Here is a 12,422-nt window from a genome sequence, read left to right as displayed (position 1 = left end):
GATCCGCATCTCCTAGCCAGAACCTTGTGAAACAGTGAGTTACAGAAGAACGATCTTTGTGGCAATTATGGGCCCAAGTTTCCGATATCCGCTAGAACGGCGCACCTCCGAGAGGCCTGCCTATTTTGTGTAATGAAAAGCGCGTCAAAAACTTACCTCGCGATTCTCTGAGTGCAGCAGGTCTGTTCAGTAGTCAGCGCAATGCAGCACAACAGCAGGGCGGCAGAGTAACAGCCCTGGGCCAAAAAGAGTGCTGGCAGCTGCGTGCGTGCGCAGTAGCTCCTGGCACCCAGATTCTGTGTGCGTGTGCTGCTAGCTGTGTGGGAGGGGCCCGAACCACCCCGACCCGAGCCCTGGCCGAATGGGCTCCTGAAGCGGGCAGAGTACCAATTTCCAGCCTGCAGCACGCAGTCCCTAGCCTTGGCCGAATGGGCTCCTGGAGTGGGCAGAGTGCCAATTTCCAGCCTGCAGCATGCAGCCCCTAGCCCTGACTGGGCTCCCGGTGCTCCTGAACGGGTAGGTGAGGTAGAAACTTTTATTTTTAATTTATTGAATGATTATTTTTTATAATTTTTCATTTTATTGATTTATTTATCATTTATTATTGATGATAGTTCTTTATTTTTAAAAGTGAAGTGTTTAATGCTTTGGAAAATCCTCTAATTTCCCTTCACCACCCCCCCCCCCATCTCTGGCTATCTGCGCCTAATTCTAAAGTTTATGCAAGGTTTTTTTGAGCGTACAAAAGTCGACACTCTGCTCCAAGTTAGTTTGGAGTAACTTTTCGATGCCCAAACTTGCAAAACAGGCGTAAGTGGCTGGTAACGCCCCCTTTTGAAAAAAAAACTTAAATAAAACTAAACTAAACTAACTCACTAGAACTGGAGCAAACTAAATGCCGAGAATTGCGATTTCTAAGATACTCCAAACTAAACTAGTTGCTCAAAAAAAAATAGGAGCAACTCCACCCGAAACTTGGGCCCATTAAGTCAACATTTATCTCTGTATACTTTCGTAATTTGCTGCTGCATATAAATAACTAAACAAATACATTGTTGATTTCTGTGGAAATTTCTACCTAATCAAAATGAATTCTTAACTATGTATTGGCCGCATCACTCCCGATCCACTTCTGTGCTCACTGTGGCATATTCTAATTATTTTTCCAGCAAATTGTGGTGTAAATTCACCACTGCAGAAGAGGTAAGCATAACGGTCTAACTTGTGCCATTTGTCACCATTGTAGCGAATGAGGCTGATGTGTGAGGGCAGATCAGCTGCTCCAGATCAGTAGATCCTGAATAGAATGTGAAGGTAAGTAGCAGCAGATCATCAGATTCCAGTGCAAGATTTTCCAGGGAGCAGATTAAAATCCCAACTCTCCTATCCTGTTCATTCTCTTCCTCACAGATCGAAGCCCGTTAGCAGATTATCATCATCAGAAATGTTGCTCTGTAGAGTAGTGTGGAACTTATATTGTGCTGCCCTCTTGACAGCAGGAGATTCTGGTGTTGTTGGAGAGGGGAGGAGGAGGAAATTCATTTAAAAAAAAAATAAAGGTCAACGGAGAACAGCTGAAATTCTGATGAGGCATTTTGGGGGCAGATCTGGGGTTGGGCAGAACTTCCACCTGCCCCACTGATGTGCCCTTGAGCCTGTCTCGTATCCCAGGATTAGGGATATTTACATACTACAATAAGATGCCTGCACCATTTATGGTGCCAATGGGGTGCCCATCTCAAGGGGAGAAAGAGAGATTTTGCTGGTGTCTCTTGCTGCAGTTAAAGTGGGCCTGAAGATGTGGTCCAGCAGGTTAAAAAAAATGTTCAAGTCCTGCCCTTTGAGCATCAGGCCAGTTTCCTGGCAGCAATAATCAATTCCTCTTGGAAAACCGACCGTGTAAAGTTTAAGTTCACAAGCGTGACATTTCTTTTTGTTATCATATGAGTTGTCTGCATGAGATTACCAGTTTATTGCTTTTATACTCACTTGGAACAAGTTTGAGACTGCTCAAGCTACTTAACATAGAAACATAAAAACATAGAAAATAGGTGCAGGAGTAGGCCATTCGGCCCTTCTAGCCTGCACCGCCATTCAATGAGTTCATGGCTGAACATTCAACTTCAGTACCCCATTCCTGCTTTCTCGCCATACCCCTTGATCCCCCTAGCAGTAAGGACCTCATCTAACTCCTTTTTGAATATATTTAGTGAATTGGCCTCAACAACTTTCTGTGGTAGAGAATTCCACAGGTTCACCACTCTCTGGGTGAAGAAGTTCCTCCGCATCTCGGTCCTAAATGGCTTACCCCTTATCCTTAGACTGTGACCCCTGGTTCTGGACTTCCCCAACATTGGGAACATTCTTCCTGCATCTAACCTGTCTAACCCCGTCAGAATTTTATATGTTTCTATGAGGTCCCCTCTCATTCTTCTGAACTCCAGTGAATACAAGCCCAGTTGATCCAGTCTTTCTTGATAGGTCAGTCCCTCTAAGGCCAGCAAACAGAGAGCACTTTGTGCTATAACCTCAGCTGGATTCAAGCTGTGCTGATGGTGGATGTTGTGTTACTTGTGTATCTTGGGAGTTGGTTCAGTTTCATTGCATATGTTTATATTTTTATGTGTTTAAATGTTAAAGCTCAAGAATGATGTCAATGCCAGTTCAATACTATCTTGGGTATTTCAATAATGTTGAATAGTATGACGCACCGGCTTAATTATGTCTTTCTACAGTGCAGAGAAAGAATGGGGTGATGGTATTCGAGGCCTGTCCTTAAGTGCAGCTCGTTATGCTTTATTGAGATTGGAAGAAGGTCCGCCTCACACTAAGAACTGGAGGTAAAATAATGCAGTCAACTTAGAGCTTGCAGTGTGCAACCTCGGAGTTATACAGTCTAGCTTCATAACATCTTTATTTATAAGAGCATTATATAAACATGGCTGATTTTATTTTAAACCTGATACAAATCCTTGCTTATATATGGTTCATAAACCCAATCTGTTAAATCTTGAGCTCTGGCATATTTCACACCATTCTCTATGTTGCAAGTATTCTGCTATATCTGGTGTAAATCCATAGCTCTGACCATTTTGTATGTCTCATAATTGTTTAGAAAAAATAAGACAAATGTATGGTCATTTTAGCCAACTATTTAAGACTATGAATATTTTAGTAAGTGATCCAATGGTCTTTTTATATTTTGCCAGATTCTTACTTATTTACATTTAGATACATCTTTAAAAGACATACCAGTTTAAAAAAAATATAAATGTGGAATATATTATAAGTACTGCATCTGCACGCAGTTCCTCTTGTGTCATTTCCTCTTGTCACATTTCCTTTTTGTGTCACATTTTAGTCTTGCCTGAGTAATGCCTGGATAATTGCTTCTGTACTTACCTTGCAGGCCTCTCCATACTAGATGTGCTGCGGAACCTCCAAACTACATCTCTCAGCTCCATCCACAGCCATCTGTTCTTATCTAAGTTTAGCTGTTTTATAATACTTTTAAAAGTTCATTTAATGCTTATTTTTTATCTTAAAAAAAAATCTTCTGAATTTTTGCTGGGCCACTCGATGTCAATTTCATTGATATCATTAATTAAATCCATGGATTCCTGCTGGCCCTACCCACTCAGCTCTTGTCTCTATCTCTCTATTTCATTGGTAAGATCAGCACTGGTTATATTTTAATTCATTCATTCCAGGATTGCCTACGAATGTGCTGAGCTGGAGCTTAATGTATTAATTGTAGGGATTCTTGTCGGCCTCATTTTCTTTAATAATTTTGGGAACTGCAGATCGCTGGGCTCTTGGTTGTTAATTGCCGACCAACTGAAGTCTGTTATTTTATTATTCAGTTTGAGTGAAGCCCTTTCGTGAGGATTGAAGGGCACTTAAAAAAAATTTATTCCTTCTTATTCCATTCTTCCTCTGCTCTGTGTTTATTTCAGCCTGGCAATGCTCTACATTGGCATAAGCTAAAGTGATGTTGAATTATTCTAATAATTCTTCAATGCTTCCTTTCCTAGGCCTCAATTATTGGTTATGCTGAAACTAGATGAAGATCTGCATGTGAAACATCCCAGATTGCTAACATTTGCCTCTCAGTTAAAAGCTGGCAAAGGTCTTACTATTGTTGGCTCTATCGTTCAAGGAAACTTCCTGGAAAATTATGGAGAAGCACAGGCTGCTGAACAAGTATGACTAAAGTTTGTATGGTTTTTGTGTGCTTGCATGACTTCCTGTGCTCATCAAAGTGAAAGGTTTAATGCTGGGGAATGGAACACTTTTCATTATTGGCACTCCATATTAACCTCAAGCATTTCTTAGTCAGGCACAGAGACTGGATAAATAACATGGCATTGTTGTACTAAGAAGTACAATTGTCAATCAAATGTCTAATGGTGGCACAGAGTTCTCTCATCACAGCTGCCAGGACAGTTAGTGGAAAGAGCAATAGCATTTCAAGCTTCCTGTTCCGATAGCGAGTTTGCATTTTTCACAAAAGAAGTTGCCTTCATACAAAAGTGTGAGGGTAGGGATGCTTCTACAGTTTTGTACTTAACATAATGGAGCCATCTTCTTGATCCAAGGTGCGATGGACTGAGAAAGACAGGCAGACAGAACCCCCATGTTGTTCATGATCTGCCAACAAATAGGGGAGTCAGAGAATGTTATTTTCACCGCATCTTCTGAGATGGCCATTAGTAATTTCATTCAACTGAAGGAAGCAAATTTTAGTGACCAACTGCCCTCTTATTCCAGAATCAGTAACTTGGTCTTTCAACCGACTCTCACATGGTCCTGTACACCCTCTTGTAGTTTTAGGAGTATTCAAGTATTCTGATACTATCTTTGCAGTAGTATGTCAAAACCTTGGCGGGGGGGCGGGGCGGGGGGGGGGGTGAATAAAGCAAATAAACAAAGGAATTTAATTTTAAAATAAATGCACTTGCGGAAAATTGCATCTCACAATGCATTGTGGGTGCACACTTCAGAAAATGAGCTCTGTTCAGAAGCAGGTAGTCTGATATTTTTGAAATTCAAGGAATAGGAGTCTTTTTTCTGTAATTTCCTAGGATTCTTTGAAATTTGCCTGGATTCTGTGCACATTTTGTAATAATTTGTGCTAGACTATTCAAAACCTCTCTGGAAATGACTACTGTTACTATCACAGTTAATTTCCCAGCTGGAGGTTTATGTAACTAAGTGCATCATGCTTAGAAAAATCCTGAAGAGCATATTTAATTTGGTTCATTAATCGTTTCAAAATAGAACTATTAATGGTGATAAGCTTAATAGATTATCTGTGCAGCAGTTTACATTTGTAACAAATTTTATATGCATATTTTATTGATGTTTTATGTAAATTACTTGACAGTTTAAACAGTTGCGTACTGAATTATCATTCACTTCTCAACCTAGACAATCAAAAACATGATGGCAATTGAAAAAGTCAAAGGATTTTGCCAGATAGTAGTTTCTTCTAAGGTTCGAGAGGGCATTGCACATTTGATTCAATCTTGTGGACTTGGTGGAATGAAACATAATTCAGTTGTTATGGGTTGGCCATATGGCTGGAGACAGAGTGAAGATCCCAGGGCTTGGAAAACATTCATAGGTAAGGTTTATTAGCATTTTAATTTTTAATATAGTATATTTCAATACAATCTGAAATACAGAATTTTCCCTCTGATTTGTAGTAGTCATATTACCAGTTTGAATATTCTGCATCCTGTGACATACAGGGGTAGAATTTCCGCTTCACCCAAAATCAGCCAAACGAGCGCAAAAGATGGAGTAATTTCAAGCGCAAGTTACATCAAGTGCAAATTGAGTTTCCGCAATCTTTTGCGCTGATTTAAAAAACATTGCGCAGGAATGTGGCCCCGCGCACAAAAATGGCCACACACCCAGATCAATTTAATCACCATGGCGAGTTACCACTAATTGCACCCATTTACAGTCCTGTGAGGAGGCTCCTAAAATGTAGTCTTTTTTAGGTACAAAAGTTTTAAATATTAAAACTGTCTACTGTACTCCAATGAAACTGGTAAATGTTTCTGTGTAGTTTTGCAATCATTTTCAGTGATTTAAAATCAGGTTATGAACATCATGGACTCATTAAAAATGCTTATTTTTGTGATAAAACAAACCAGGTTACCACTGTTAAATACATCAATTAATATTTTTTAATGCAAGAAAAAATTAATAAACAATGACATTCTAAAACGCTGCCCACTTGTGTTGGTTCTTGTAACATTTGCGTTTGATTATGCAAATGAGTTGGAGCGGAAACTTGAATCATAACTTCACTTGGCAAAACGAGCGCAATTTGCGTCCGCATTGTCAATTATGCCCAAAGTGGGAACTCTATCCCATAATGTATAATTAGTAATCAGTATTGATGACCACTGTTGGCACTTAATGACCCAAACATGAATAAAATCTCCATATAAAATGTAGTGGAAGACAAGGAATAATTTTAAGAGTCTAATATAGTCTTGGTGCTTAGATGACAACAGTTGGAAAATGTGCTAGTTTTGCATGCTTTAATTTTAGTGGTCAAAATTCTTAGTTGTATGTGCCCAAATTTCCAATTTGCACTGCTGCCAAGCGAAAATCCACCAGCACCGGCAGCACGGACTAGTAAAATTATCCCTTGAACTTCTTCATTTATAATACCTTCCTTGCAGTTAGACTGTGACACAATGTGCAGAGCTTGATTATCTTTACAATTATAATCCCTGGTACAGGGAATTCCCAGAGTTTGTAGTCTTTGCCCAGCCTTGGGATAGAGGAGCGCAGTGTTACCAAGTCAATGTGAGACATTCTCCACAGGGAGAAATTTGAAGATGTGTTTTCCCCAGAATGGGAGAGACTGATTGCAGGGTAGCTGCCCACTTTTTCAAATCAGAAATAGTCCTGGGAGGATGTGGGGGGAGAGGTTGGTGAGAAATATTTTTACCATCATTTTTTGAGGCTCATGTTAAATATGCCAATATGTGGATCAACTTAGACTACAGACCACTGTAATTGTACACTTACAAATATGAAGCAACCTTATAAATATTTGGGAGCACTTCCTCAAACAAATAAACAGCAATTTACTGTCTTGACTACTGCCAACAACAATTTTCAGTAAGTGCATCAACTGGAAAAGATAGGACTTCAAGGTCAGTGAAAGGTTGGGGTGTGCATAACATCAAGATAATGGAAAATATGAATTATGCAAATCAGAAATAGCTATGGAGCCTGCTTGGTGTCTACAGTATTACAGTCTGAATAACAAATGTGTGCTAACCAATTGATAACCAAAGTGTGCTTTCTAACTGTAACCACTGCATGACCAGGTTAGGTATGGCTATTTTGCCCTACACAGTTAAACAGAAACAATATGGTACTTAAAAAAAATACCAAAATAAATTAATATTTTAAGGTCATTCTGTATTTCCAGTCAAGATCAACTGATCCCGTAATGTTCTATGTATATTAATAATGGGTATTTTTTTTATTTCTTTCCTAGATTATGAGCAAATTATGACTACTTTGCCCTTTTTATATTATCCAGAAACTTGATATAGGAGTGCCTATGTATTTTTCAAGAGCTAACTTGATAGATTACTATTGCGAACCAGCCATTTTTTTCTTGGTTAGTAAGCAAACTTCTCAATCAGTAACACTAATCTTATTTTGTAGATACTGTGAGAGTCACCACAGCTGGTCACCTAGCTCTATTGGTGCCAAAAAATGTTTCTTTCTACCCAAGTAACCATGAGCGCTTTACTGAAGGCCACATTGATGTTTGGTGGATTGTGCATGATGGAGGCATGTTGATGCTGCTTCCATTTCTTCTCCGACAACACAAGGTGTGGACTATGTACTTGTAGTGGATGTATACATAATAAGAATGTAAAAGATTACAACCAGAAAAGAACATTTAGGTTAAAGCTCCTGCTACTTCCAACAGGCCATGTACAATCTGCCATTAGGAACTTATCCTAGCTATGCTAGTGCCAAGCTTGCAATTCACTGGTTCAGAAAGTTGCCACTTGCTGAAAGAATTGTGGCAATATGCAAGTCAATTTGCAATATATATTGACCTACTTACTATTTCTTCCCTCTTTTTATAGTATAAATACAATAAATCTGGCAGTAATAAGGCAGTATAAAATTAGTTTCATAAAGAAAAATATTGAAAATTAAAACACCCTGCATACACACTCTACAACAAGGCAACCTAATCTTCAATTACTTTATTTTTTAAATCATATCGAATATCTTTTGTGGGGGCAGTAATATGAAGGATGTAGTGTTTAATTGCTCAGTTCACATGGTATTAAGTACAAAGTGCAAAGATGGCAATGGAGGGGAAGCACAGTGTAAAACAGTAAGCTTTAAAAAAAAAATCACATCATCTGATGAGGGATGAAAGTTACACTTTCTTTTTTGTCAGAATTCAGACCAGTTAATGGAAGGAGCATCCATTATGTGTTATTTTATATTGGACTTTTGTTTCAGTGGCTACACAAAACATAAACTAATGTTGAAATTCTGTGCAGGTCTGGAAAAAATGCAAAATGCGCATTTTCACTGTCGCCCAAATGGATGACAACAGTATTCAAATGAAGAAGGATCTTGCAACTTTTCTTTATCACCTACGCATTGAAGCAGAAGTTGAAGTCGTTGAAATGGTGAGGAGCGAACCTGGTAGGACAAAGTACACATCAGCAACGTACAGATTTTATTAAGAAAAAATGTACATTCTTACAATAACTCAAATTCTGTCCTCAGCATGGCAGTGATATTTCAGCTTATACATATGAAAGGACTCTCATGATGGAGCAGAGGTCACAGATGTTAAGGCAGATGAGGCTGTCCAAGACTGAGAGAGAAAGAGAGGTAGGCTACGATAACTGTAATATTAATCACGTTAATCTGAGTATGTTGGTCTATACAGATTGTATGAATAGTCACAAATTAGTTGTTCCAGCAGACTAATCTGAGCTGGAAATAAGTATTCTCAAACTGAATTTATGAAACATCATTTTTATTCTTGGACTTGATCCTTGACTGATATCAGGTTTTAAACGCAGCTATTTTAAAAAATCTCTTAAAAACATATCTGGAATGTTCCACTTGCCTTTTTTAAGCTCTTCTAATGCCAGCTCAGTTGCCCCCCCCCGCCCCCCGCATCCTTTAGTGAAGAGGTTCCCTGGGCATCTCGTCACATGCTGCATTCTTCTAACTTCTTTGGTAATATTTTCCAATTACTTCAACATGAGATACTAACTAACTCAAAATATTTTCCATAAAAATACATATTTAAACTTCAGGGCAGTACTGGTAATGTTCAATCTGCTATGATCCTAAGCCTTGCATTCCTGAGCATCTGCCTTGGTAACACATTTTTATTTCATAATTTTATGTAATTTTTTTTGCAGATCTAGGATTCTGCTGCTGGGCTCTGTCACAGCTCTGATCACAAGTCTAATATTTTTATTATCTATATTTGAGCTGTGCTTCTTTAAATTGGGTTGTTGTGTGCTAGGAGAGAATCTCTCACTTGATTTGGTCAATGCTAGAGTGCAAAGGGAATTGATGGTGTCTTTTCCTTGTGAAAACTGCACTCCTGGGCGGACTATACGCTTAATTTAATTGGGCCTACAATGAGAGTACTCCCCTCCCCGAAATGGGAGCTGCAGAAGCAGAAAGTTGAATGTTTTTGTGTTACTATGATATTTGATAAGAGGATGGGTAGATCGTCTTAGCCTTCAGAAGTATGCAGGTCCCCATCTACATCAGAAATAGAAAATACAATAGATAGAATAGTACAGCACAGAAGGAGGCCATTCGGCCTATTGAGTCTGCGCGATATGATGACAGTATACTGTGTTTCCCTTGTGTGGTCTCGGTGGGCAGGAGGTGGGGGGTGATCAGGTGGGCACATCCATACACCCAGTCACTCATATGCTCACTTCTCAATTCTAGGAGCACTAGCCCCCTCAATGGCTCAGCAATAGCTCACTTCACTGATGATGTTAGCACAGCTCTAGATCAGGGGTTGAACCCAAGGCAGTCTACAGAGGACAGTAGGCTCTTTGTAGGCCCAATAAAATCAAGTATGCAGCCTGTCCAGAGTGCAGCACTTTCAATAGACAAAACCTACCTGTCTGCACTCTGGCATTGTGTGTGTCCTTGGGCTGTAGCAAGCAGGACCTTTAGCCAAACAGTGGCTCTCTGGAGTGCTGCTGGACACTACTGTATAATGTAGAGACTGACTGCAAACGAGGGAACTGGATCTCTTTGTTTATTTCAGATGCCGGCAGTCTTAATCTGATGGAATATTCTTGGACTAACATTTTATGGGACTGTGATTCTGTCGACACCCAGAGTGACACAAGAACATATTTCTTAGCAGGAGTAGGCCATTCAGCCCCTCGAGCCTGCTCCACCATTTAATAAAATCACAGCTGACTTGATCATGGACTCAGCTCCATTTCCCTGTCCGCCCCCCATAACCCTTTATTCCCTTATCGCTCAAAAATATATCTACCTCCGCCATAAATATGTTCAATGACCCAGCCTCCACAGCTCTCTGGGGCAGTGAATTCCACAGATTTACAACCCTCTAAGAGAAGAAATTCCTCTTTGTCTCAGTTTTAAATATGTGGCCCTTTATTCTGAGACTATGCCCCCTAGTTTTAGTTTTGCAGAAACTATTTGTATTAAGTCTCCCGACACATGCGCAGAAGCTAGATGTTAGAACAAATATCACCGACTCCGCCCCCCCTCCACTCCCAGCGCAATTCCCACTAACCCTGTTCTGCGCATGCGTCCAACACCACGTTGCCTCCACTGAGCAGCTGAATGCATCCATCGAGCCTCCCGCAGCGCTGGGTGTGCCCCTAGCCCCAAGTAGGCCCCGAGCCTCCCACAGCACTGGGGAGAGAGAGCTTGGGGTGGGGTGGGGGGGAGGGGAACAGAGAGCGAGCCTGAGGGGCAGGGAAGGAGAGAGAGAGCTTGGGGGGGAAGAGAGGAGAGAGAAAGAGCTGGGGGGTGGGGGGAGGAGAGAGGGAGAGCTGGGATGGGGGGGGGGAGAGAGAGAGAGCTGGGGGGGGGGGAGGAGAGAGAAAGAGCTGGGGGGGGGAGGAGAGAGGGAGAACGGGGGGAGGAGAGAGAGAGAGAGCTGGGGGGGGGAGGAGAGAGAGAGAGAGAGAGAGAGCTGGGGGGGGGAGGAGAGAGAGAGAGAGAGAGAGCGCTGCGGGGGAGGAGTGAGAGAGAGCTGCGGGATGGGGAGAGCGAGCTGGGGGGTGGGGAAGAGAGAGCTTTGAGTGGGGGGGGGGCAAAGAGAGAGCCTGGCCGGAGAGAGAGCTTGGGGGCGAGGGGAGCAGAGAGAGGGAGCTTGCGGGGGTAGAGAGAGCTGGGTGAGTGGAGGAGGGGGTGGAGAAAGAGTTTGGGGGGGCAGAGGGGGAGAGAGAGCTTTGGGGCTTGGCGAAGGGGGAAGAGAGAGAGGGAGCCTGTGGGGGTGGGGGGGGGAGAAGAGAGAGACACAGGTGGGTGGGGGGGATCGGAGGGGTTAGAGGGAACTCGGAGAATATTGATCACGTTCTTCCTAGCCCCTGGTGTGTGCAAGCTCAGTGCGTGTGTCACAAGGGACATCGTTGGGGTGGATGAAATCCAGAAGTCATGACACTGTCACTATTCACTTCATACCCAATAAACATGTCAATAATCCATACACAATGCCCATAAATGGGGTGGGTGGGTGGTAAGGTCTTGCGCTTAGGTAAGGGTCTTCAGCTAGTGGAGGGATAGCTGAGGTAAGGGTCTTCAGCTGGAGGAGGGATGCACTTGCGCTGGGGTAAGGGATGTTGGCTGGAACTTAGTGGCTTTTGGGAAGATCTATCTGGCTTCTGAAGTCAAAATGGATCGAATTACAAATTGGAAATTCACTCAGAACTTGGGCTGGGCGGTTCCAGTTCCACATTGCAGAGGAACTTCAGGGTGTGGCTTATCCTTCAAGGGGACCAATCAGAGAAACGGCTGCATTTCAGTTAGTACAAATAGATACACCCTTTTAGTTTTCCCTGTGAGTGGAAATACCCTCTCTGCATCCACCTTGTCAAGCCCCCCTCATTATCTTGTATGTTTCGATAAGATCACCTCTCATTCTTCTGAATTCCAATGAGTATAGGCTCAACCTATCTTCTTAAGTCAACCCCCTCATCTCCAGAATCAACCTAGTTGAACCTTCTCTGAATCAATCTAGTGAACCTTCTCTGATCAGCTTCCAATGCAAGTATACGGAGACCAAAACTGTTCACAGTACTCAAGGTGCGGCCTCATCAATACCCTATACAGTTGTAGCAGGACTTCTCTGCTTTTATTTTCCATCCCCCTTGCAATAAAGGCCA

The 12,422-nt window shown here is 41.7% G+C and overlaps 1 protein-coding gene across 2 annotated transcripts in view; it reads left to right on the top strand.

The window, feature by feature from the left end:
- The window catches only part of slc12a4 (solute carrier family 12 member 4), a 160,473-nt gene that overhangs the window by 134,907 nt on the left and 13,144 nt on the right, over positions 1 to 12,422 (top strand). For both annotated transcript variants that reach the window (XM_070897987.1, XM_070897986.1), the window contains 6 exons: positions 2,736 to 2,840; positions 4,035 to 4,203; positions 5,431 to 5,626; positions 7,705 to 7,874; positions 8,568 to 8,699; positions 8,800 to 8,907. In XM_070897987.1, the coding sequence (XP_070754088.1) occupies positions 2,736 to 2,840; positions 4,035 to 4,203; positions 5,431 to 5,626; positions 7,705 to 7,874; positions 8,568 to 8,699; positions 8,800 to 8,907 (880 nt within the window). The remainder of the gene's footprint in view (positions 1 to 2,735; positions 2,841 to 4,034; positions 4,204 to 5,430; positions 5,627 to 7,704; positions 7,875 to 8,567; positions 8,700 to 8,799; positions 8,908 to 12,422) is intronic.

Source organism: Pristiophorus japonicus, chromosome 13 (genome assembly GCF_044704955.1).
Source record: "Pristiophorus japonicus isolate sPriJap1 chromosome 13, sPriJap1.hap1, whole genome shotgun sequence".
Lineage (NCBI taxonomy): Eukaryota > Metazoa > Chordata > Chondrichthyes > Pristiophoridae > Pristiophorus > Pristiophorus japonicus.
The sequence above is the reverse complement of the archived record's forward strand: the minus strand, read 5'-3'. Positions and strand labels throughout refer to the sequence as shown.